At 36.6% G+C, this 27514-nt stretch overlaps 1 protein-coding gene across 2 annotated transcripts in view; it reads left to right on the top strand.

Annotated features, from left to right (window-relative positions):
* Window positions 1-6238: 6238 nt before the first annotated feature.
* SLC9C1 (solute carrier family 9 member C1) overlaps window positions 6239-27514 on the top strand; it is an 89971-nt gene continuing 68695 nt past the window's right edge. Inside the window, exons 1-7 of one of the 2 annotated variants that reach the window (XM_019448346.2) lie at window positions 6239-6469; window positions 7590-7690; window positions 10180-10308; window positions 12568-12733; window positions 15691-15816; window positions 20478-20639; window positions 25077-25176. In XM_019448346.2, coding sequence (XP_019303891.1) covers window positions 6319-6469; window positions 7590-7690; window positions 10180-10308; window positions 12568-12733; window positions 15691-15816; window positions 20478-20639; window positions 25077-25176 — 935 coding nt within the window. In that variant the 5' untranslated portion in view covers window positions 6239-6318. The remainder of the gene's footprint in view (window positions 6470-7589; window positions 7691-10179; window positions 10309-12567; window positions 12734-15690; window positions 15817-20477; window positions 20640-25076; window positions 25177-27514) is intronic. The other variant, XM_019448347.2, reaches the window with a different exon arrangement.

The raw sequence follows: 27514 nt of genomic DNA, 5'->3' as shown, positions 1-27514 counted from the left end.
ATTTGTTGGGAGATTTTTTGATAACTGATTCAATTTCTTTGTTGGTTATGGGTCTGTTCAAATTTTGTATTTTTTCCTGTTTCAGTTTTGGTAGTGTGTGAGTTGCTAGGAATTTGTCCATTTCTTGCAGATTATCCAGTTTGTTGGCATATAATTTTTCATAGTACAGTAAAACCTTGAATTGCAAGTAACTTGTTCTGTGAGTGTTCCACAAGATGAGCACATATTTCTAATAAATTTGAACTTGTTAAAAAAGCAATGTCTTGCAATATGAATAGTATGTGATGCTGAACATCACATGATCACAGCTGAACCAATGTTTCTTTTCTCTCTTTCTCTGCGGGATTGTGGATCGTCTCCTATGCTCAGAGGCTTGGTATCAGGCCGTGGTGTTTGGCAGCAGTCAGTGTTTTTTCAGAATATTGGAAGGTGCCACAACTGGCACTGGTGTATTTTTTGTTACTTCAAAGCCCCTATGGACAGTCCTTTGCTTTTCCGTACAAGTTAAGCTTAGGAATGCTTTGCCTCATTTTAGGTCAGGTTGCCCGCAGATATATACCTTTTTGTCTGCTGCCTTATTGCCAACTACATTAAATACAGTATATGACAAGAATTTGTTAATACTGTACTGTAGTCAACATTTGTGCAAGCATATACAATGGCCCCCATGTAGAAAAATGTTGACAAGAAAGGCAGTAAGAAGAAGGAGATGATTACAGTGGAAGTTAAGGAGGGAATTGTTGAGAAGTATGAATGAGGTATGCAAGTGGCCATGATTGCAAGATTTTATAAGAAGTCTACGTCTGCATCTTGCCTACAGAGGAGAAGGAGAAAAAGGCAGAGGAATCCCCTCACTTCAAATGAGATTAGGAAGATGTATAAAATATGGGAAACAGTGCAAAATTTTGGAGAAAAGCATCACCCAAATAAGGCTGTAGCAGTGTGAGCAATGAATCTGTTTAACAACAATGCAGTATCACATTTCCACGAAATTGTTAAAAGAAGGCAAAAGCAAGTGTTATTGGATAGGTTTCTTGTTAAAGTTGCACAAAAAGAAAAAGATTCCGTTGAGCCAATAGATAGCAGTGATTCCTTTAGTGATAGTGAAAGTCGTCCTACACACCATCCCTCCTCTCTCTTGTCTCTCACACCAGCCACGAAGGTTTTCAAAGGTAAGTGCAGGTTAATTTATTTGTCTTTCTATTTTTATTTTTTTATTATTTTGTATTACAGTATTTTAACCATTTTTATATGAATGTTTTTGGATTGTGGAATGAAATCTGAGTTTCCATAATTTATTATGGGGAAATTCGCTTTGATATACAAGTGCTTTGGATTACAAACATGTTTCCAGAATGAATTCTGCTCACAAACCAAGGTTTTAAAATATTCTGTTATAATTGTATTTCTGTGGTGTTGGTTGTGATTTCTCCTCTTTCATTCGTGATTTTATCTATTTGAGTCCTATCTCTTTTTTTTTTTTTTTTTTTTGAGAAGTCTGGCTAGGGGGTTATCAATTTTGTTTATTCTTTCAAGAAACAGTTCTTAGTTTCATTGATCTGTTCTACTGGTTTTTTTAATTATTATTCTATATCGTTTATTTCTGCTCTAATCTTTATTATTTCCCTTCTGCTGGTTTTGGGCTTTATTTGCTGTTCATTTTCTAGCTCCTTTAGGTATAAGATTAGGTTGTGTATTTGGGACCTTTCTATCTTTCTTGCTCTTGAGATAGGCCTGAATTGCAATGTATTTTCCTCTCAGGACTGCTTTTTCTGCCTCCCAAAGGGTTCAGACTGTCGTGTTTTCATTTTCATTTGCTTCCATGTATTTTTTAATTTCTTCTACAGTTTCCTGGTTAACCTATTCATTCTTTAGTAGGATGTTCTTTAATCTCCATGTATTGGACGGTTTTCCACATTTTTTCTCCTGGTTCATTTCAAGTTTCATAGCATTGTGATCTGAAAACATACATGGTATGATCGTGATTTTTTTGTACTTGTTTGGGGATGATTTGTGAACCGGTATGTGATCTATTCCGGAGAATGTTCCACGTGTACTCGAGAAGAATGTGTATTCCACTGCTTTAGGATGAAATGTTCTGAATAGATATGTTAAGTCCATCTGGTCCAGTGTGTCATTCAAAGCCATTGTTTCCTTGTTGACTTTCTGCTTACATGATCTTTCCATTGCTGTAAGTGGAGCATTTAAATCTCCTACCAGAGGCACCTGGTGGCTCAGTCAGTTGTGTCCAATTCGTGGTTTCAGCTCAGGTCATGATCTCACAGTTTATGACTTTGAGCCCAGTGTTGGGCTCCGAGCTGACAGTGCAGAGCCTGCTTGAGATTCTCTCTGTCTCCCTCTCTCCCTGCCCCTGCTTGTGCTCTCTCTCTCTCTCTCAAAATAAATCAATAAACTTTTTTAAAAAGTAAAATAAAGTCTCTTACTATTATGGTATTATTATCACTGAGTTTCTTTATGTTTGTTATTAATTAATTGATTCATATATTTGGGTTCTTCAAGTTAGGGCCATAAATATTTACAATTGTTAGATCTTTTTAATGGATAGGCTCTCTAATTATGACATAATGCCCTTCCTCATCTCTTATTAAAGTCTTTCTTTTAAAATCTAGTTTGTCTGATATGCATATGGCTACTCCAGCTTTCTTTTGACCTCCATGAGCATGATAGTTTGCCCTCCATCCCCTCATTTTCAACCTACAGTTGTCTTTAGGTCTAAAATGAGTCTCTTGTAGACAGAACATAAATAGATCTTGTTTTTTTATCCACTCTGATACCCTATGTCTTTTGATTGGAGCATTTAATTCATTTACATTCAGAGTGGTTATTGAACAATATGAATTTATTGCCATTGTGTTACCTGTAGAGTTGATGTTTCTGGTGATGTTATCTGATCCTTTGTAGTTTTTGTTGCCTTGGTCTTTGTTTTTTGGGTTTTTTTTTTTTCTTTACACTCAGAGTCTCCCAGAAAATTTCTTATTTTAGTGGTTTAGCGGTCATGAACTCCTCCAGTTTTTGTTTGTCTGGGAAACTCTGTATTTCTCCTTCTATTCTGAATGACTGCATTGCTAGATAAAGAATTTTTGGCTGCATATTTTTCCCATTCAACACATTGAAAATTTCCTGCCACTCCTCTCTGGTCTGCCAAGTTTCAGTGGGCAGGTTTGCTGCTAACCTTATGTGTCTACCCTTGTAAGGTTAAGAACCTTTTGTCCCTAGCAGCTTTCAGAATTCTCTTTATCTTTGTATTTTGCAAGTTTCACTATGATATGTTATGGTATTGAGCTGTTTTTGTTGGTTTTGGGGAGAGTTCTCTGTGCTTCTTGGACTTGTATGTCTGTTTCCTTCCCCAGATTAGGGAAGTTCTCAGCTATAATTGGTTCAAATAAACCTTCTGCTCCTTTTTCTTGTTCTTCTTCTTCTGGGACTCCTATGATACAGATACTGTTTTATTTCATGGAATCACTTAGTTCTCTGATATAATAATTTCCTTTCCCTCTTTTTTTTCAGCTTAATATTTTCCATAATTTTACCTTCTTTTTTACCTATTCTCTCCTCTGCTTTTTCAATCCTTGTTGCCCCATATCCAGTTTGTTTTGCATCTCAGTAATAGTATTTTTTATTTCATCTTGATGAGTTTGTAAGTCTTTGATCTCTGCAATAAGTGTTTCTCTGGTGTCTTCTATGCTTTTTTCAAGTCCAGCTAGTAGTCTTATGACTGTTGTTCTAAATTATTTTCAGATAAATTGCTTATATCTGTTTTGGTCAAGTCCCTGTCTGTGATTTCTTCTTGACCTTTCTTTCTTTTTTATTTTTACTTTTTGCAGAGAGAGAGAGAGACAGAGAGAGAGAGTGAACACTAGTGGGGGAGGAGCAGAGAGAGAGGGAGACAGATAATCCCAAGCAGGCTCTATGCTGTCATCAGGGTAGATCCCAATGCAGGGCTCCAAGTCATAAACCATGAGATCATGACCTGAACCAAAATCAAGAGTCAGACACCCACTTGCTGAGTCACACAGGCACCCCACTTCTTGACCTTTCTTTTGGGGAGAATTCTTCTGTCTTATCATTTTGGCTAAGTTTCTGTCTTTTCCATGTTTTAAAAGCTCATTGTGTCCTACACCTGAGAATACTGCTATATTAAAAAGGGCTGATACGCTGTCCAAGGCCTGACACTTCAGGAAGTGTTTCTGGTGTATGCTGTGTGCATTGTGCTATTGTGTTTTGGCTGTTTTTTCCCTCTTGTCAGTCCTCTGCAGAACTCCTCCTTGCTTGAAATAGTTCTGTGTTTGGACCTTTAATTAGGTGTGCTTTGATTTGTTTGTTGAAGTAACCCTGGAAAAAGGGGGGGGGGAGGGGAACCTGATCCAAAAAAAAAGAGTAAAGAAAAGGAAACAAAAACCAAACAGAGAATAAAAAGACTATAAGGCTGTTTCCAAAGAAAAAGAAAGGAGGGAAAAAATAAGAAAATAAAAAAATAAGGAAAAAGAAAAGAAAAAAAAAAGCCTGATCCAAAAAAGAGAAAAGGAAATGAAACAAAACAAAACCAAACAAACAGAAAGGAACTATGAGCCTGATTCCAAAAGAAAAAAGAAGAAGAAAGAAACAAAGAAAAAAAGCCTGTAGGTGTCATTTTGATGCCCTGGATTTCCAGTGCACTTAGTGCATTGGGGATGTTGGCTGTGCTGGTCTTCTGGAGGAGAGGTCCACTGCTTTGGCTTAGAGTCGGTCTTGCCCCAGTAAATAAGCAGTTGCCAGGAACGTAGGGTAGGGTTTGGTGTGAGCGGTCCTGCCTCCACTGGACACTGCTGTTGCTCTCTGAAGTCCCATTGTGTTGGTGTTGGGGGAGGAATGCTGCCACCCCAATCTCTCAGCCCCAGACCAGGAAGCTCACACACCCACCGTTCAGGCAGCTTCACAGAATAATGAGGACAGTCAACTCGCCCTGCACCACAGCTCTCCTGAGTTTTATCTTTGGTGCGTGGCTGGGATTCAAAACCCAAGGTCCTAAAGGACCTTGTACCACGTGGATCTGCTCCTCTCCTCCAGAGTAGAGCCTCTCCACACTAAGTGAAGTCCTCTGTCCCTGAGAAACAGTCCCACGCCTGCAGTGTATGGCATCTATGGTGTAGCACCACTAAAAGCAGCAAAGGCTATATTTCCTCTGGGTGCACCTCTGTCCCCCAGCGATGAAAGGCCTTTTGCTGGCACCTGCAGGGCCTTTTGTCCTTAGGGGGCAATAAATCCTCTTCCAAAAGTATTCCCAGTGTGCCCCATAGATCACTGCACCACAGTATGCGCCCCGGGGCCAGCTCCCTCCTCCCCAGGAGTGAGAGCCACAGCTCCAGTCCGGAGAAAGTTGCACAACTCCAAAATCTTAAAGTTTGAGCTCCAAACATTGTTTGCAAAAAAAACCAAAAAACAAAAAACAAACAAAAACAAAAACTGGGTCAGTACTTCTCACTCCCCCAGTCCATGGTCCAGAGAGGTTTTCATTCTGTATGAACTCAGTGCAGCACTTTCTTAACACCTCTCTCTTTCTCTCCCTTTTGTCTTTCCATAGAAAGGGTTTCATCCCCTCCAAGGCACCATCGTTTTTCTCTCCCCCAATTCACTTTCATGCACCTCACACCTGCCAAGCTGTCTCCCTCTCAACTGTGGACATCCTTCTGTCACTCTGCAGTTCTATTTCCTTGGTTTTCAAAGTGATCTGATCTTAATACAGCTGTGTTTGAGAAAAAAGGAAAGCCTGGGGTCCCCCCTACTTCTCTGCCATCTTAAGTTCTCCAGAGATCAGAATATTCTGACCCCATCCCACTTCCCACTTTGGAATAGCTGCCAGGACATGCTTCCAGAGGCTCAGATAAGTTGAAGATAAACCCCTCAGTTGTCCATCCCCAGAACTAAGTAACCTGCACCATTTGGTAGTCCCATTGACTGATTAGATGAAAACCGCTTTTAGTCAGTTGGGTAGATTGAGGGTGAATAACAGCTGAATAATGCTTTGCATTTGGAGTGAACACAGGATGACACTGGCTAGTCTCTATCACTTGGAGTTGTACCTTTTCTATCATCTTTAAAATGAAAGCATCATAGAAAGGGAAAGCTTTCTTAAATTTGGTGGACCCTAAGATATCACTAGAAATAATTAAGGAGAAATCTGAGCTTCTTTCTTCTTCTTCTTCCTCTTTTTTTTTTCCTAAGAAAAACCAAGAAGGCCAATTGTACAATCCTATGATCCTGTGAAGACTTTGCCAAGTCATAAGAGCTGAAATCAGATGGTTTGTGAGAAACAACAAAATGGATTTGAATTCCAGTGTGTCTAATATCACTTTTCTTCCCAAAACGGTTTCCAGCACATGGGTGGGTTTTCTCAGAATTACATTTATGACTAGTTCTGAAGATCTCCCTGAAATCATTCTAATACTGTCTTTGATCTGCACAGTTGGAGGTAGGTGTAACTATTTCTTTGAGTTTGTTCTATGGATATATCTTGTAAATGTCGCCATATAGAATTGAGGACAGTAGCAGTAATAGAATATTAGAATTTTGTTCCTAAATTTATACTTTTAACCCAAGATTACCAACCAAATGAATCCAATGATAATCTGTCCCTAAGAAGAGACATGCAGAGTCTGATTCATTGTCTTCATCCTCTTTGGGTTCAAAGTATTCATGTCTTTTTACTTGGTAGGTCATGGTTAGATTTAAATGATTGAAAGAATTGAAGCAGATAATCAAAAACTCAAGGGTTGGTGTATTTTTCTTATCTGCTTTATCATAAACTATTCACATATTAAAGCTAGTCGTGTACTGCTTTGTTCACTTGAACAAAGAATTTTTGGGTCTTCTGAATGTGTCAGTTACTTTTTAAGCACTTGGTAGGGTGTCCCATAGGTTTTGTTCAAATGATAAATTATGTCTAGCCCTTATGAGAAGAAAAGAACACTATAGAAATCAAAAGATTTCTTTTTTTTTTTTGCATTCTTTGATTAGAAATTATATTACAAAAAAGTGGAAAAAAGAAAACATTAAACTGAAGGAAATGCGATGATATTGCTTATTGTACTTTGATAGAAATTCATTATAGGCTGCCTAATGCATAGTAGATAACCAGTAATAGGAAGCTAGTTTTTCTCATTGGGCAAATTATTATACCTGGTTCCTCATTGTTATTTTGAAAATCATCTAGGAGATTTCATTAAACTTTAATTATTTATTAACCTCTTGCTGCAGGATTGCTGAAGAAACTAATATCTGATTTATAACATGTAAAAAAATTGCTATAAGTATTTAGTAATAACCCAAGAGCCAGTGATTGCTAGCAATATTTACTAAAGATTCTAAGGAAATGAGATATTTCATACAAGAGGTAAATACAGAATCCAGCAGATTAGCAATTACACTGATTCAGTGTGCTTAAGTATAAGAGAGGGTTTTAATTACTGGAATTAAATAAGTAAAAAGTGGAACAGTATTTCATTGTCCTCAGCATTAAGAAAGTATATCAAATTAAAGTTCTGTAAGTGTCATATTTCATTGCCTTTCAGTAAAAATGTATTTTTCTGCAGCATTTTTGAACCTGCACTTAAAAGACTTTCCAATTCCTCTCCCTGTGATACTATTTTTAATTGGATGCAGTTTTGAAATATTAAGTTTTACATCTGACAAGGTGTGTATAATAAATATTTTGTGTTATGCCTCAGATTCATACAAACTCAAAGATGGAATTTTAAGGAAATTTGTAAAAAATACTTGCCAATTCACTGTTCTGCCAGTTGATAGATGCTTGTGATATAGATACTATCAGATCAGATATGTGAAAAAAGGAACCAGGCATGGAAGAGCTGAGATCCAGCTAAACACGGTCAAAACAGAGCCACTGTCTGGAAGGGGGTGGGCAGCTCAGAGAATGAGTACACATACAGCTACTGAGCGTGTGAGCAGCTAATGAGAGTTTAAGCAGAATTCAAAAGTTTAGACAAGAATTGGTACATAAGATAGAAGCACAGAGAGGGGGTGCCTGGGTGGCTCAGTTGGTTAAATGTCCAACTTTGACTCAGGTCATAAATCTTGTGGCTTGTGGGTTCAAGCTCTGTGTTGGGCTCTGTGCTGACAGCTCAGAGCCTGGAGCCTGCTTTGGATTCTGTCTCCCTCTCTCTCTGCCCCTCCCCTGCTCATGCCCTGTCTCTGTCTCTGTCTCTCTCTCTCTCAAAAATAAATAAAAACATTAAAATTTTTTTTTAAAAAGAAGAAGAAGAGGAAGAAGGAGAAAAAGAAGAAGTCCAGAGAGATTAAGCTGCTAGTACAGGTCTCTTGTAGCAAGATAATTCTGACATTGAACCAATCTATTGCTTCAGTTAGGAATATTTTACAAGATTTCTATTACAATAGAGGCTAGTCTTTAAGTGTGTATGGCTTACAAGATTTCAAGAAACAGATGTTGGACCACTTACCTGAAGTTGGAAGTAAGGAGGAAGGCAAACTGTAGATATAGTCATGGCAGCTGCAGTGTTACAAAAAGTTGAGAACAACTGGAATCAGGTAGAGGAGAGAGACTATCTTACAATAAGGGACGTAGAATGCATTATTGACACATTAAATAGTTCTCTAGCCTCGGGGTTGGCAGCAAACTTTTTCTATAGAAGACCATCTAGTAAATATTTTAGATTATACAGGCCATATGAGCTCTGTCACAATTACTCAACTCTGCCATTATAATTCAAAAGCAACCGTAGACAATATGTAAGAAGTGGCATGGCTGTGTTCCAGTAAGACTTGACAAAAACAGGCATTGAGTCGGATTTGGCCCAGGGCCATAATTTTCCATCATCTGCTCTAGTCAATCAGAACATGAATGAGAACAAACAAACAGGAGATGTGATATTAACAAACATTATGGAAAACATGTATTCGTATAAGAGCCAGAAGTATTCTTACTTCATTTGTTATGAGCACATTATTGCTATGAACATGTTCTGTAACCGTATGATTTTGACTTATATGCAATATTAAGTGCTTCTATAAACTTTTATATTTGTCAGTAACCTTTTAGAAGAAGAGAACATAAGTCAAGAACTGTGAAGGGCCTAAGATTTTACTCTGCCTGCAAGTAATAAGTTAGCCTGTCACAGTTTCATGGTCCTGGCAAAAGACAAGGGACTTCTGGGCCTGAGACAAAGGACTTTAGTACTGATAGTAATAGCAGAAACCAGACTATTAGCATCTTCTTGTGCCTGTTCCATGAGCCCCGGGAGCCGCAGGGAGAAGCCAAGAGGGTCCAGTGAAACCCACATACACAATGGATTGCATTATAAGAGAAGAAACCTTAGTTTAAAGAACTTGAATATTTTGTGATGGGCAGTAAGCTCATCCTACCTCTTGCCCTAGAGAGAGACACTATCTTTATTGCTCTGTACAGTACAGTAAACCAATTCTTTTCTCTAGAAGGAGACACTTGGCTCTCTCTTCCAAAGCTGTTAGCCATACATATATTTTTGAAAGATAGTCTGGAAGAAAAGCAATCAATGCCTCCACTCATAAGATATGGGGAAACACGAGAGACCCAGGCAGAATCATCTCCCAAAGGCAAAGATACCACCTCACACAGCAAGTAATCAGTGTTTCCTTAGTAAACAAATGTTGAGTGGATGCCCATAAGAGGATTTATCAACTAAATATTTTATGACAAACACCATTAATTAATCATTTCATTAACAGCATAACTTCTGAGTTTTTATTCCTACTATTCTTCCATGCACATTTTCCATATAAGCCATGGTTAATTATTTGTAGTTTCTGAAATGCGATATGATTGTTTATTCATTTGTACACATCGTGCATGATAATCCATCTACCTGAAACCTGTCTTCCTCTTGTATGCCTGAAAATCTCCTACACATTCTTTTGTACCCATATCAATGTACTTTCTATAGCTGCTATTTAAAAAATAAAATGGGCATGGAGATGTGCATTAACGTTCCTCTGTTACTGGTAATAATCTGATGGAAAATTATGAAAATGCAGTAGAGTTAAAACTTTAGCACCTATTACATTGTGATATATCTTTTTCTCTTTTGCTAGAGAGAGGGGTGTCTGGCATGTGTTGTATGCTAATAGGAGGATGGATAAGTGAGAAATGATGTATTTTTATATTATTAGGTGCAAAGATACACAGATGCCATACAATGGATGAGTCCAAAATTATTTTTTAATATATTTACACCAATAATTATCTTTAACGTTGCATTCGACATGGATGTTTACATGCTCCAAAAGTTATTTTGGCAGGTAAGAAGTAATCTTTTCTAATAATATCATTCACTCATGAACTACTATATGTTATCTATGCTCCGAATTTTTAAAATTTTGCTCTAAACTATAAAACAAAGAAGACAAAGAAAAAGTACGAAGTGTGGGAGAAGTAAATTTAGCTTTATATTTTAGTGAATAAACCATATCTTAGCGACTGACCAGCATATTGAGGGCTCAGGAAAAAAAAAATTACAGAGGAAAAAAAAGTAATTCTGAGAATCTGATTTGCAGGGCTTAATGCCAGTTATAATTTTAACTCTGAGATGCTATTAGAGAGCTATTATGAAAACATTTGGTCCAGTTTTTTAATTATTTTTGATAAAAGTCTTTTTTAAATTACCCACCTTCTAAAACTTCCCTTACTCACATGAACAAAAACAGAGAATACTCATAGAAACAGCTATAACTTTAAATCACAAACCATTATGTTATCCTAATCATGTGATATTTGAACCCCATCAAGGAAAGAGCTTGAAGAAAAAATACTCCAAATCTTAAGCAGGGTATACATTTCTTCCAAAGTAATTAAAACAGCTTTGTAAATATAAGGCCATTACCTAAATTACATTAGAAGCAAAACTATTAAAATTAGCTATACTTTCTATACATATACATATATATTCCTTTTTTTTCTTTAATATTGGTAGTAAGAGCATTTTTCCACATCGTTACAAAATTTTTATAATTTTTAAAAATTTTTTAGTTGAGATACAATTGACATAAAACATTATATTAGTTTCAGGTATACAACATAATGATTTGATACTTGTTGTATTTTGAAATGATCACCGGGGTGCCTGGGTGGCTCAGTCAGTTAAGCGTCTGACTTCGGCTTAGGTCATGATCTCACGGTTCTTGAGTTCAAGCCCCACATCGGGCTCTGTGCTGACAGCTCAGAGCCTGGAGCCTGCTTCAGATTCTGTGTCTCCCTCTCTCTCTGGCCCTTCCCCTCTTGAGCTCTGTCTCTCTCTCTGTCTCTCAAAAATAAATAAACATTAAAAAAAAATTTGAAATGATCACCAAAATAAATCTAGTTAACATCCATCACCACAGTATTATAAAAATTTTTTATCATAATTTTAAGGTCTACTCTCTTAACAACTTTTAAATATACAGTACAGTATTATTCACTACAGTCACCATGCTGTACATTGAATCCCATGACTTATTTATTTTACAATTGGAAGATTGTACCTTTTGACCCCCTTCATCCCTTTTCCCAACCTCCTGAGTCCTCACTTCTGGCTATTGACAATCTGTTCTTTGTATCAATGAGCTCAGGGTTTTTTGTTGTTGTTGTTGTTGTTTTAAGATTCCACATATAAGTTAGGTCATATGACATTTGTCTTTTTCTATCTGACTTATCTCATGTAGCATAATGCCTTCAAGTTTCATCTATGCTGTCCCAAATAGCAAGATTTCCTTCTATTTTATGGTTAAGTAATATTCCATTGCATATATAATACATTTTCTTTATCCACTCATCTATAGATAGACACTTAGGTTGCTTCCATGTCTTATTATTGTAAATAAGTATTGTAAATAGTGTAAATTCACATTATTGTAAATGTTACAATGAACACAGAGGTGCAGTTCTGAATTCTTATAGGTAGCTTCAGGCACAGTCACATTTTTCCAAGACCATCTGGCAATGAAATCTTACTACATAGCTGCCACTGATAGAATAAAAGAAAGTAGAAGGCAATGGTGGGAAGGCAGAAGGCCAGGTTCCAGTTCTAGAATAATAGAATTTTTCTTCCCATCTTTTCTATAGTCCTCTGCCAATTCTCTACATTCTTTCTATTTTATTTTCTCCTCCTTTTCCTCTTTTGTAACTTCTTTGTAAACTTGTTCTTTTTCTCTCTGTTAATAGGCTAGGTTTCAGTTTTATGCATAGTTAAATGTGTATATATAAGTGTGAGTATATATGGTGTGTATGCATATACCTTTACACATACATATTTATATTCAATGACCTTATCAAGAAATTTAAAAGTTCCCTTTTAATTATATGCTATTTCTTACAAGTGCTGTGTCATAGGTCCTAAGAATCTCATTGCAATATTTGCCTCTTATTTCCAGACTTGCAAGCACATATTTATTAAAGAAGATAATTTAAAATTTCCCTTTGATGGATTCAGTGTGATTCTGTATCTCTAATAATCCTGATAATCTGCTTTTCAAAATAGGATAAAAAGGAAATCTGATTTTTCTATACATAAAATTTCTTTGCAGATACTTTTAATTACAATTCCTGGCTTTTTAATGAATTATACATTAATTCTTTGGTATCTGGCATCTGTGAATAAATTACTTTTGAAAACCACTCCATGGTTATTATTTGCAACTATCCTCATGAGTTCAGATCCCATGCTGACTGCAGCTGCTATAAGAGACCTTGGTAGGTATATGTTTTCCTCTTTTTCTACATTTAAAATATCATATTCTGCATTTAATGTGTCTAGTGTTAAGATCTTTTGCTCACTGTAGCTTCTCACTATATGAAATGAGGTTCTGGGCATTGGGAATTAAGCATAGAGATTCAGGTTGCTGATGCTTAGAACAAAATGAAATGTTAGTGATGGGCTTACCTAGTATATATATTTTTAAAATCTTTCATCTTTCATCCCCTTGTGGAATAAGACAAGGGATTATTTGGAATCCTTGACTTTATACATGCTTCTACCTTAAACCAAAAGTTCTGAGGGTGAACAATTTGCATATACATTGTGATGACATTTCTATTGTCAAATACTGCTTTTCCTTTGAAAATACTGTAATTAGGATAATGCCATCTGTAAAAAAACAAAAAACAAAAAAATTTGGAGTCATCACCATTAAGACCAAAAAATGCAGAAAGTCAAAAACAGTAAAGTCACTAATCTTACAGTGTTTTCAGAGTGTACTATTTTAGGAGAAATAAATCTATATTTAAAATTAAGTACCAAGTCAGGGTGCCTGGGTGGCTCAGCCGGTTAATCCGCCGACTGAGGCCTCAGTCATGATCTCACTGTTCCCAAGTTCCAGCCCCATGTCAGGCTCTGTGCTGATAGCTCAGAGCCTGGAACCCTGTATCTCAGACTCTATCTACCTTTTTGCCTGTCCCCCACTCACGCTCTGTCTCTCTCTCTCAAAAATAAATAAACATTAAAATTTTTTTAAATAAATAAAGTACCAAGTTGATGTAACACACACACACACATACACACTTCTCATTTTATGACCATTATAGGGGGAGAAGCTACTGGAGGGAAGTAGAAATAGAATAGAGGAGACACATCAATCTACCTAAATGAATAAAGGAAAGCCAATTCTTAAATCAAAGAGATTAAGATTGTGAGGTAAGAGTTTTGGTGCTTGGGTGGCTTAGTCGGTTAAGCGTCAGACTTCAGCTCAGGTCATAATCTCAAAGTTGGCCAGGCTCTGTGCTGACAGTTCAGAGCCTGGAGCCTGCCTCGGATTCTGTGTCTCCCTCTTTTTCTCCCCCTCCCCCACTCATGCTCTGTTTCTGTCTCTCTCTCAAGAATAAATAACATTAAACAAAATGGTTTAATTAAAAAAGAAAAACAGAAAGGAGAGGAGGCCCCAGCGTCTATCCCCCAGCCCTGCCTCTATGGGACTCTGTCAGTGCCCGCCCCTTTTCCACTCACAGGACTTAGTGAAGTTTTGTGCTACCTGACAGCATTACATACTTCTTTCAACTTTATAATCTTATAATCTGGTTAGTAATCCAGTGATTGCCTGGCCTGTCATTGTTGAATGTAAATTATTGGGTTATCTTCCAAAGTTATGCTCATACGTTTTGGCCATCTTGCCGTGACTTTTGGAATATTGTTTTTCTCCTCACTTTGTAGTTTTTAAAAAAATAAAAATAAAGTACTTTTCTCTTGGCAACATTTTTGCCTGAGTTGACAAAGCAAGATTTTTATATTTGTTTTCTTTTACTCCCACACACCTACAAAATCTGCCTATGCTTATGAGTGCATGAGTACCTTCACACCGTCTTGAGCTTTCGATGGTCTGTTGACTCTTATGCCCCCATGTCAGTTGTGTATTTTCACATATTTACAATTTGTTATAGTTCTATTTTCCAAGTTGGAATAATTACATAACAGTACCAGTTAGTTTTTTCTCAGTAAAGAACAACTCTGAGTTTCAACAACTGAGTAAGAAAAAACACAGTGGCTTCAAACAACAGTTATTTATTATTTTTTGTGAGTCTGGCAGTTGTGATGATACGGCCTGGGCTCACTAATGAATCTACAGTCAGATGGAAGATCATCCAGGGGCTAAGTGATCAAGGATGGACCCTTGGAGAAATCCACCTTTCTTCCACATATTTTCACAATCTTCCAGTAGCACAGCCAGGGGACATTATAGTGGTGGTGGCAGAGGTACCCGAGATAGGAAGCAAAAATCCTTCCCAAGCCTCTGCTTGCATCAAGTCTCATAACAGAACAGACTGGATCTCTTAGAGGAGAGAAACTGTAGTTTTACAGAAAAGGGCATGGATGCATAACGAGGTGAAGAATTAGACCATCAGTGCACTTCCCCTCCACAAGAACACACTGCCTTGACTTGACTTGTCTTGCAACAACATACTTAGTGTGTTAGGTTGTGATCATAGAATGGTTGGGTCATGAAATAACATTTCCTTCCTACAGACATCTAGAAAGTCATTAAAGATGCTCAAAGTTACAGTTTTGCCGCTACAGGCATATTTAATAGAGAAAAATGATCATTGATCGCTAAACTTAGAGTATCACCACAAGTGGAGGGAAATTAGGATGGGAGTACATAATATGAGGGTGCTTTCCATTTCATAGAGCTTAATCTCTAAAACCTTTGACAGGAATGTATGGAAAAATCAGAGAATTTCTAATCATAGTGAGATTATCTTGACAATTGCATGAATACTTTGCTTAGGCACCATATTATAAAGCTTGGCTTATGAATTTCCTTTATCCCTCTGTCATTGTTCCCTATCTTGCCTTAAATATATAATGTGTATTTATATTGACTAAATCACCAAATTAAAAAAATAATGAACTTCATGTTTTCATCTGGGCTTTAAAACAAGCAATAACAGCTCTAGCTTATTATCTTAGTTAAATAAACCATACTCAACCACAATAAATTTGATTCCTAATTATGGAAGTCTAGACTTAACTTAAAGTTGATATATAATTAAATTTCCTTGAAGGGAGTTTTCAAATATGACTAAAGTCTATTTAAGTATATGGGAAAAGTATGTGATATAAATCGATAGATAAGAATATACTTCTACTTGCTAATAAAAGTTTAATCTTTAATATTGATGATTTTCTTTAGTGAAACAAAATATTTTCTTTTCCATAGGTCTTTCTAGAAGCCTCACCAATTTAATTAATGGAGAAAGTCTGATGACCTCTATAATGTCTTTGATTATGTTTAATAGTATTGATGATATTAATGGCAACCTACAAAAGGGGAACAATTCATTAGGTAAGGACCTATTTTTTTCCCTAAATTTCTTAAAATTAGAATCTTGTATTTTCTAAAAGCTGACATGGATATTGTAATCTTTTACCATAATTTATGCTTGTACAAATATAATCGTGAGCATTAGTATAATGATTTACCCTTTACAAGCACTACCACATATTTCTTATTTAATATTTGTTGTGGTTTTATTGTGAGACTCGGTTGAGACTTTTCATGAGGACGCTTATAGGGGAAGCTTTCTACAGACCTAGGCTGAGTCCAAATGCTCAACAACAAGAACATGAGAGATGTTGTTTTCTATGAGTTGAAGATGAACTTGGAAGACAAGCTAGGCAGTGCACCTGCTGGTGGTGAGAGGGATGCAGCCGTTGCCCTTGGCTTCACTGGGCAACATGGAAAGCTGTCAGCTTAAAGAGCAAGTGTGAGTGACATGGCCATCTTCAGGGCCTGAGAACAGGGCTTTAAGCAGAGAGATTGCAAGGCCTTCATGAGTTCATTTACCACATTCAGAAAACCCTGAACCTAAGTATCGTTGATTACTCTATCATATGTCTGTGTATTTTATATATATAATGAATGATACATGCACACTATGATGAATGATTATAAAATATATAGATGTGTAATTATCACTCAGGACAAGAAATATAGTGTCACCAGCAATCCCAGAACCATCTTATATGCCCCTCCCTGATCAAAACCCCATACCCTCTTCCTGCAACAGTGGTTCTCAGAGGATAGTCACTACCTTGGGCAGGGCGGCAGGAGAGGGTGTCCACAGGACACTTTAAGGATGTCTATGAAGTCAAATATTTTCAAAGTAATATTAAGAAGTTATTTACTTTTTTTAGTGTGCTGCTATTTGCACCGATTTTGGAAAAGTGATGATTAGAGTCTCCTGGAGAAAATTCTTGACGTATACTATTCCACTCACTGGATGTCTTTTGTGCCCTAAGGCCTTCTGTGGCATTATCTCATTTCACCCTTCTATCGTCCTGAAAAAAGATCATTTAAGGGGTGCTTCCAGACTACATTCTAGTGCATCAAAGGGGTCTTTAAGATGACAAATAATACGTTATATTGGAGCCAGATCCTTCTACTACCCCCTTTCCCCAGCAATTAAGTATATCTCAAATTACTTTTCTAATCACTCAGGAAGAGGAAGTTTTAGCTATATGTAGTGGCTTTCATGGTCCCTGGAAACTACCTCACTGTTGGGCAGCCAATGTTCCTGTTTACCTCTCTTCTGACCCATCTTTGCCTTACATCTTCATAATCAATGCCTAAAACTAAGAATTAAAGATTATTTTTTTCTGAATAACACACATTCTAGGGATCATCACCCCTCTCATGTCTTCCTCAAGGGAGCTCGTCCACATGGTGGACAGTTACCCTACTTGGGCATCAGGAGAACCCACCTTTAGCCTTGCTCTATATCCAGTTAGCTTACCCAGGCCATGGCAACTTGGAACATCTGTGGTGAACCTGGAAACCCAATTTAGCACAGGAAGGTACATCTTCTTTAAGTGCTTCATATGTTCCATCTGTGGTATGTGAGAAAGTCTAACTACCATAGACATTCAACCTCTTCCAAAATCCAGACCACACAAGCAAGTGATATAATATGTCACTCAGAGAGTTTTTACCATAAGACCTCCTGCAGATAGGGCTTTCCTGAAGAAGACCAGGGTGAGCAACACAGAGAGGTCTATGTTCAGAAACATCTTAAAAACTCAAGGACCACTCTTGGGGGAAACTGAAAAATGCAGAGAGGTATCATCATACATGCTGGTTGGAAGGATCCATGCCCAGGCCCAAACTTGGTCCAATATTCTACTAAGCTCCATTTAAGATAGTAAATATTGACCACAGAATGTCAGAGAACCTTATCAGAGTTGACATCTACAGTGTAATCGAGAGAATATTTTTTATATTCACTGGCAAGTCAAAAGAATATAGGGGGGTACTGATATGGAAATTCATTCATTAACCCATTCATTCATTCATTAATACAACAATTATTTATTGATATGTACTATGTGACAGTTCCTATTCTAGGCCTTAGTGCTTCAACCATGAACATAATAGTCCCTGCTTTCACAGAGTTTGCTTCATAATTTTGATAATAATTAATGGAATAGAATTTTGTGTTTAGGTTTCAGAGGAGTAAAAACTATAAGTAGTCACTCTACAATAATAAAAACTCTGCTGAAGGAGGAACAGAACAGTGAACTTATTCCCTCAGCCCTTAGGAGTTTCTCTGAATTTTTAACAGCGTTGAAAGAAAAATTTCCTTTAAGAAAAAAGATGTATGACAAGATTTGCTGATATTTCATTTATACCAATTGACAAAATAGTGAATCAATAATTTTTGGATAACTCAGATAATAATTATTATCTTTAAAAACTCATGCAATTATTTAAACACTGTTGCTCTGTCTTTTGAAGTTAGCGCATATTTCATAAAGAGAAAAATTAAGAAGAGTTACTGTACTTAGAGGTCTGTCTTTTCCAATTTGCATAGGAGTTTAAAAAATTTGTAAGAAATATTGGATTTGCTTTGAGGTTTTTCCCAGTCTAATAATTACATTCAGTAAACATTTTCCTGATTAGAAACTATTTTCCTTTCTTAAAAAAGAAACTGGGGTGGAGGGGCGCCTGGGTGGCTCAGTCAGTTAAGCGTCCAACTTCGGCTCAGGTCACAATCTCCCGGTCCGTGAGTTCGAGCCCCGCGTCGGGCTCTGTGCTGACCGCTCAGAGCCTGGAGCCTGTTTCAGATTCTGTGTTTCCCTCTCTCTCTGACCCTCCCCTGTTCATGCTCTGTCTCTCTCTGTCTCAAAAATAAATAAACGTTAAAAAAATTTAAAAAAATAAAAAGAAAGAAACTGGGGTGCTTGGGTGGCTCAGTCAGTTAGTCATCTGACTTCGGCTCAGGTCATGATCCCACAGGTAGGTTCCTGAGTTCAAGCCATGCTTCAGGCTCTGTGCTGACAGCTCAGAGCCTAGAGCCTGCTTCAGATTCTGTGTCTCCATCTCTCTCTTCCCCTCCCCCACTCACACTCTGTCTGTCTCTCTTTCTCTCTCTCAGAAATAAACATTAAAAAGAGAAGAAGAAAGCAACTTTCTTCTTTTTTGTTTATTTATTTTATTTTGAGAGAGAGTGCAAGCATGTACCTGCATGCCTGTGGGTACAAGTGGGGGAGGGGCAGAGAGAGAGGGAAACAAATAATCCCAAGCAGGATCCAAGCTGTCAGCACAGAACCTGACATGGGGCTCGAACTCTTGAACAATGAGATCATGGCCTGAGCCCAAATCAAAAGTCGGACACTTAACTGACCGAATCACCCAGGCACCTCAAAAAAGAAAGCAACCTTCAAATTGGGTCTTCTAACTCCCATTCCCTGCATCCTTCTGAAACCAGAGTCGACCTCCATTCTTTGTTTCAGTTGTAGGAGGTACTAGACTCCCCAGATTGCCATTACGGGTAACCCCATGCCTTGAACAGGTATGACCTAGAAGGCCATTCCTGAAACTCCCCTTCCATGTTCATACTATCCCTACAGATGCTACATCTTTCCACTTAGCAGACCTAGAAACATGGGCACAGGACTAGGTAAGAAGGAATCTAAATTGTCTCAGCACTCTGAGCAGTGTGCTCTCCCATAGTGGACGTTTATAAATGGGACTCATAAAAGATTTTTTTCTCTTTCATTTTGCCACCTCAGAACACAGTTCAAGATTTACTTATTCTCAAATTTAGTCTCGCTTTTTGTTGTGGTTGCTCTATTTTCTGTTGGCCATTCTTTGTTTTCATTTCGTTCTTGCTCTCCACCTATTCTGTTGCAGTTGACCCTTCTGCTTTCCTGACCCCAGGACCTGCTTTTATCTGTGATTCAAATTCTATTCCTCTGTTCCTCACCCTGTAAAAGTGGGGGGATTTTCTCACCCACTGGCATGCCTGATTCCAGCAACCAAGGCCATCAAGGGCTTAGGCTTCCTGTTTTCCTGGGAAGGACGTCATAATGATTGTGGAAAGAAATTTGGCAAAATATGACAATATCAGTAAAGGAGCAACTATTCTTTAGTGCAAATTCCACTTCTGGAGCCTAAGGAAGTAATCAGAGAAGTACAAAAAACCATGTGCAGAAATATACACAATATACAATGCAGCATTTTATCAGGGAAAAAACTGGAAGCAAATGAAATACTCAACAATAAGGAACCAATCAGTTGCTTTGACAAGCCACAACAATACAGGAGATTCACTAAGCTGGGACCCAGAGGCATTCCTTTTCTGTATTTCCTGTGTGTATCATGTTAGATATAGAATATAAGTTCCAAGAGTTTGGGGACTTTCTACTTCTTATTCATTACTGTATCTCCAAAATTTATTACACTGTTTGGCACTGAATAAATGTATATTTCTTACTGGGGATCAAAAGAAGCTCTTTAATGAAACTGACTGAATTTTGCCAACTTGTATGGCTCTCAGCATTTGAATAGAAACTCTTTCAATGTAGGAATAAGAAAATGCCATACATCTACCCCAATGGCTAGTTTTAAAGATAGGAACAAAAAGAAAAGTTGACCCAGATTATCACTTAAAGTTAAGATCAAGTAAGCTCTATTAACTATTTTCTGTTTGTTCCCCTTTCTTTCAGTTTTTGACATCCTATTTGAAATTTGGTCTTATTTTCTAGCAAGTTTCTTGTTTGGAATTCTGAGTTCAAAACTGATCCAATTGTGGATGGCTACTGTTTTTGGTGATGATGTCAATCACATAAGTCTCAGCTTGTCAATTCTGTACCTCGTCTTTTTTATTTGTAAGTCTGGGGCCTATGCCTAAAATTAAATGACACAAAAAAACTCAATACAAAGATACGGGAAGATACATACCAGGCAAAGTTGGTAAAATAAACCATTCAACTTATCTGGAGGAATGTTTTTTTTAAAATAACCTATCAGAATTGATAAAAATATTAGTATCTATACAACAGAAATCAATGTGTCAAGATATATAAAGTAAATGCCATTATAAAAGACAAAGGAATTTGACAAAATCACAATTTCAATGAGATACTTTATCATGCCTTTCCCAGATAATTTCATAACCAATTGAACAAAAAATAATTATGGCTATAAAAAGATATAAATAAACACTTAAGTGTTTGGTTTATAAGATATACAGTCTTATCTTCCCAAACCAAATACATATCCTTTACATATATACCTGTAGACCATTTACGGAAATGAACTAGACTCGAAGAGCATTTTAATAAAATCCCAAATATTGTTCAATCACAATGCAATTATAATTTACTAATTACAAAAGGAGGGTCTTTAAAAATAGTCATTCTAACAGCCTGAAATTAAATATACTTTTCTGGACAGCTTTTAGATCAAAAAGGAAATCAAAATAGAAGTTTCATATCAAGTAAGTCTAAATATTAGAAAATCTATCAATATTATTAATCCCTTTGCCACCATTTCTTCCTCACAGGAGTATGGTAGTTATTAATCATTCATCATATTACTGTTTTCTGATGCAGCCTCAGAATCTCATTCAACCCTGCTCTTCCAGACAGCCCTGCAAAGGACTTGGAGTTAGCATGTGCAGTAAATATAGTAAAACCTTGGTTTGTGAACATAATTCTTTCCAGAAACGTGCTTGTAATCCACAGCACTTTGTTTATCAAAGTGAATTTCAAGAACCATTCGCCCAGTTGTGATCACATGGTGTTTGGTGTCGCATACTACTTGTATGGCAAGACATCACTTGTTTATCAAGTTAAAATTTATTAGAAATGTTTGCTCATTTTGTGGAACACTCACAGAACAAGTTATTCACAATCCAAGGTTTTACTCTAATACCTAGTTATCTAGTTACCAACTTACACTGTGCACTTTCATTTACATTTAGGAGTAAAACAGTTGCCTATTCTCATATTGATGATTTAAAGTAGTTCTGGAAGCTTTAGCTAATGCAATAAGAAAAAAAAAAAAAAGAAAGACATTTATCCATAATTTTAAAAGAGAAAATGATGTCATTAGTGACAACATTTTAAATTACATAGAAAACTCAAAAGAATTAATTAGTAAACTAAGCCCAAAAGGCTTTTTAATAGCTTGATATAAAATAAATATACAAAAAAAAATCGTGTTCTTATAAGCCAGCAGTAGTTAGTTAGAAAATATAATGAAAATTTGATACTCGTTACATTGGCAAAAACTTATAAAATATAAAGGAATAAACTTAAGAAGTTTGAGTCTAAACATGGAAAATTATAAGAGTTTACTGAGAAATATAAAATTGGAATAAACTGAAACAGAGAAAATCTTTTTAGAATTGCTAGACTAACAAGAGTCATTATTTTCATGTCTGAGGAAGGAAAGGTAGAATATAGTATCTTGAGGCTTCCTAACTAATCAGGAGATTAAAGCCAATTATAACCAAGTGAGTTTATAGAATCATATTAATGAATTAATAGACATCTAGGGAACAGCCAGTACAGATACATTCATCACGTACTACTTTAATTGTGGATACCTAAATTTCTACAAAAATATATTCCAGAAAATATAATTTTTCTCTAACATTAATTAGTAAGTGAGCATAGCCTCAAGGTTAAGGGTTATACCCCCCCAAATAATTATAAACTTTTAGAGCTAAAATGTCTCTATAAATATTTTAGAAAGAAAACTTCTAGGACAGAATTTCCTGAAAACAAGGTACAGAGGAAATATAAATCTAATGTAAAAGGACTTTCACTCCAACCTGGCTTAATGTTCATATTATTAGTATCTTCAAGATATTCCCTATAAATATTTTCCAGGTGTCACTGTTACCTAATAAATTACAGTAACTAGTCCAGGACTTGATCTCCTCAAAGTGCCCATGTCCACATTTTCCTCTTCTTTTATAATTCAAAACTGACTAACCAAAGTGTTAGTTCCTGGCTTAAGGTACCATTTCTAGCCAGGACTAAACTAAAGAATATAAAACTTGTAATTTTCCATCTCTGGAAGGGAAAGACTCGGTAGTGTGATAATGATACCAATTTCATAAAATTAAAATGTATTACAGTCCGAATTAAATAATAGAAATTTGAGGGGGGGGTTGAAATTTTACAAAACAATTTGAAATATCATCTGGAAATACTAAATGTGAGAATAGACAAGATAGCTTAAAAAAAAAGTGGAGAACTTTCTCTATTAGGTAGGTATTAAATATTTAACAAGCCACCAGTAATTAAAATACAACTGTTGTAACAAAGTAATGTAAAGTAAGCCAAAGAGATGGAAGGGAAAATAACTGATCCAAATACACCTGGCAATTGACAAGTAATGGCAATATGATAAAGGTGGAATATCCACAATACTCTTTACTATTAAAACAAATTTTAATTTTTATTTTTATTTTTATTTATTAACTAGAACAGAGTCTGCTAAACAGTAAGTGGAAAAAAGAAACTAGTTACAGAACTCTATTACTGTACAATCTCATTATAGCTTTTTTTACTGTGTGACTTTGTGTGCATGTATGCTTGATGTATGCCATGGTGAGTGTTCACTGGGAACTCACTCCACTGCTCTCAAAGATCTTGATCCAATTATCTTAAATTCCCAGTTCTTTAGCCTCTGAGCACCCAAAGATCTATCTCCTCATGATTTCTGAAAAATTTTGTAGGTTAGCTCCTCATGATCTCTGCTACCTCCTTTTAAATATATAGATGTTTTTGGTTCTTAGTAAATTTTACTGAAGATGGGGACAAGGAAGCTCATAAGGGAAGTTACATTATGTAATTCATGATTTTATAAAACCTGATAGCTACCTTTAATCTCACTTTTCCACGTTTCCTGCTTAATTTTTACCACTTGTGTCCAGTATTGTAATTCAGCAAGTATCCTTTAATACTTGAAGCTCCTTTTTGGGTCTCATTCTCTATTCTCAACTAGCTTATCAAATTATTTCTTCTGAGAAAATGTAGTCCTCTCCATTATAGAAATTCCAATAATTTTTTTGTTAAAATTATACCTATCCTGCTTGACTTAGAGTGGGCCTATGTGTTAATAAACCCATCGTAAGTTGAAAATTTCGTAAGTCAAAAATGCATTTAGTATATCTAACCTACTGAACATCATAGCTTAGCCCAGTCTACCTTAAACCTGCTCAGAACATTTACATTAGTCTACAGTTGGGCAAATCATCTCACACAAAGTCTATTCTATGATAAAGTAGATCTCATGTAATTTATTGAGTGCTGACTCAAAGAGAAAACCAGAATGGTTGTAAGTGTATTGGTTGTTCGCCCTCATGATCGCCTGGCTGATTGGGAGCTGCAGCTCACTGCCACTGCCCAGCATCACAAGAGGTTATGCTAGACTGAGAAAAAAAAATCAATATTCAAAATTTGAAGTACCATTTCTACTGGATGCATACTGCTTCCACACCATTGTAAAGTCAAAAAATTGTAAGTCAAACTTGCATAAGTTGGGGATGATCTGGACCTGAAGCCTGGGTCATTGAAATATGGGTCCTCTTTAAAAAAAATTAAAATTAAAAAAAAATACACACACACACACACACACACACACATATATATATAATCTCTATACTGTACCATATTATTTGGATTTTTTACATTGATAATATGCTACTTTCATATTGCAAGGGGGAATATAACTCTACTACAGCTACTTTTAAGAATATTCCAGTTTTTCATGCTTTTCATTCTCACACAGTAAATGCACCCAAACAAAATTAAACTGGGGAAGTATATCCTTATTGGGTTTCTACCAGTTTGACTCCCTTAGTCCTGCCACAAAGTCAAACCATTTCTATCTCCTACTGTCTCCCAAGAAAGACAGCATATGAAGTGGGCTAGTCCAAAAAACCCATTTGCTCACTTCCATTTTATCCCTCCAGAGCCCCTCTAAAAACATGACTCCTGTAGAGGGTGCTTTGGCTGCACGAGAACACAGTAAAAGAGTTTTATGAGCTTCAAATTGTTGGCAATGATCTGAAGCCAAAACTGTGCAAGAATGTTAGACGCCACAATACAGCTGGGTGTGAATCTGAGGAGGAAGAAGGACAATAGGTGGTGGTAATAACCTGCAATATAATCCAGTTGAAACCAAGTAGGGTAGCCTCTCTATAAAGTTACTATACTATCAAGATATCTGATATTTTCATCTTGAGCAAAATTTGTACCACTGTTGATCTTAAATTAATACTTTATATTTATTTCTTTTTAAAATAGGTGAACTAGTTGGAATGTCTGGAATATTTACCCTGGCCATTATGGGACTTTTTTTAAATTCTACCAGTTTTAAACCAGGAGTTGAAGCACTTCTTCTAGAGTGAGTAGCTAGCATATTTTCATATTTTTTCATGCATTGGCCGCTATAATATTGTAATAATAGCTATATCTATATCTACATATCTATCAAAGTAAGATATTGACTTGAAAACTACTCAATAAAAACCTTTCCTAGAAACTCTATTGCTTGTGTCTTCTAATCCTCTAATTTTAGGCAAAATTTGTAACCTTACCTGAGTTCATGTTGGCTCTATTGTCCCCCTAATTCTCTCAAGTCTCTGACCATCTACTCGGTAATTCCCAGTATAATCCCACTAGACAAGGCGAGGACTAAGGTAAGGCAAGCGAGACACTCATCACAGGCACAAAATTTAAGAAGGTGCCAAAAGACTCAGTAATCAAGATAAATAATCTTTTAATGCAATACTTTTTGGGGGCGCCTGCGTGGCTCAGTCAGTTAAGCGTCTTTCTTCGGCTCAAGTCATGATCTCAAAGTTCATGGGTCCAAGCCCTGTGTCTGATCTGTGCTGACAGCTCAGAGCCTGGAGCCTGCTTCAGATTCTGTGTCCCCCTCTCTCTCTGCCCCTCCCCTGCTCACAATCTGTCTCTCTTTCTCAAAAATAAATAAACATTTTTTAAAAATTTTAATTAAATTTTAATGCATTATTTTTGAAAAAAAAGAAATTAATGCAAAAAAACCCTGGTGAAAATGTAAACATTTTAAAGAAATATTAGAACAAGACTACTGATAGTTCCTTTTGCTTCAAGCTCCAATATGGCTCAGCCTGGCGCTGCTGCTAGAAGACCAATATTTTAAGGACAATGAAGAGATGGCATGCAAAGCAAATTAAAAGATAAAGCTAGGGCATTTGAAGAGGATTGTCAGTGTTATAAAAGAAAATATGGCCATATGTACAAATTTACAAATTGTGCCCTGCTCAAGGGCATCCAGCTTAGGGGAGAGTGGAATTTGTGCCAGCCTGCTAGAAGGGTGCTTTCTGTAATGATACAACACACAGGCTGAGAACTTGACTTAACTCGCACAATGACAACATAGAGTAAAAGAGGCCCTGAACATAATCAATGATTTTTGGAGTTTTGCAGGATGTTATAGAAGATAGAATAAACTCAGAAGTCAGAAGTTTGAAAGTATAGAATCTTAATAGAATTTTGGAACTCTTTACTGAAATTTCATGTCAATTACAAAGGAAGCCAATTGTACCAACACCTAGGCAGAATTACTTGGGCCACAATTAATTATTGTAGGAAGAAATAAAAATGTTACATGTTTTAAATCTGATTTTGTGAAGTGATTCTGAAGTCTCCCTTCACCTTTTTGCTCTAACTAAATGCTGGATCTCCCCTGAAGGCATTTACTCCCTTGCTTCCTTTAGAAGTTGTTTTTCTCACCCACATCCTGGGTACTACTGAGCCTAGAGTTGAGGCTGGTGATCTTTCTATACCTTAAAGTCATTTCTAGATCATACTTTCTCATTCTTCCCGAGAAGAACCCAGTTTTGAAGCTCATGCCATCAGATTTTACTCTCTGCCACTCTCTTGACTGTAGTTATGTCTAGATCCCTGAATCACACTCTCCATTTCGTGAAGATATTGACCGTCCTCTCACTGTGACTCTCCAGCACCATTACCCCATCACCATTCTCAGTGATTTCAGTTAATACCCACACAGTTGATCCTTCTATTCCACCTTTCAGTTCCTGGACCTCCTCTCTTCCTATGAGCCTGTTCAGCCCCCCTGCTTCAGCCACCCACGTACATGGTCATATAAATGAGCACATCATAATCTCAATGTTAAGAATCTTACTGTCAAAAATATGACATGTGTCAGATCCTACTCTCCAAGACAGTAAAAACCTAAGATGACAATAGCAAATCCTCCTATATTCTACAACAATCTGCTGCAGGGCCTTGCGACTCTCCAAGACAAGGGGATCATCATCTCCCATGTTTTCAGCTTACAGCCTCTAGGACCCAGATTTGAACAGTTCTGCAAATAGGCTGACACTACACTGTGTCAATCTTATGACCTTTTACTGATCTTCATCCACCTCACTTCCTTCTTACCCAAATCATTTCTTTTGTTTAAAACCACCTAATAACTTCTCATCTCTTTTGGTAATAGGTAAAGTCTTTTTAAAATTTTTTTTATTTGTTTTTTTTTTTACCTTTTTAAAATTAATTTTCAAAATTTAAATCCCAGTTAGTTAACATGTAGTGTAATAATGGTTTCAGGAGTAGAATTTAGTGATTCATCACTTACATATAACACCCAGTGCTCATCCCAGCAAGTGCCCTTCTTAATATCCATCATCCATTTAGCCCATTCCCCTACCCAACACTTGAGAGCAACCCTCAGT

This window comes from Panthera pardus, unplaced genomic scaffold, assembly GCF_024362965.1.
Source record: "Panthera pardus isolate Hobbes unplaced genomic scaffold, ASM2436296v1 HiC_scaffold_16, whole genome shotgun sequence".
NCBI classification, from domain to species: domain Eukaryota; kingdom Metazoa; phylum Chordata; class Mammalia; order Carnivora; family Felidae; genus Panthera; species Panthera pardus.
The sequence above is the reverse complement of the archived record's forward strand: the minus strand, read 5'-3'. Positions and strand labels throughout refer to the sequence as shown.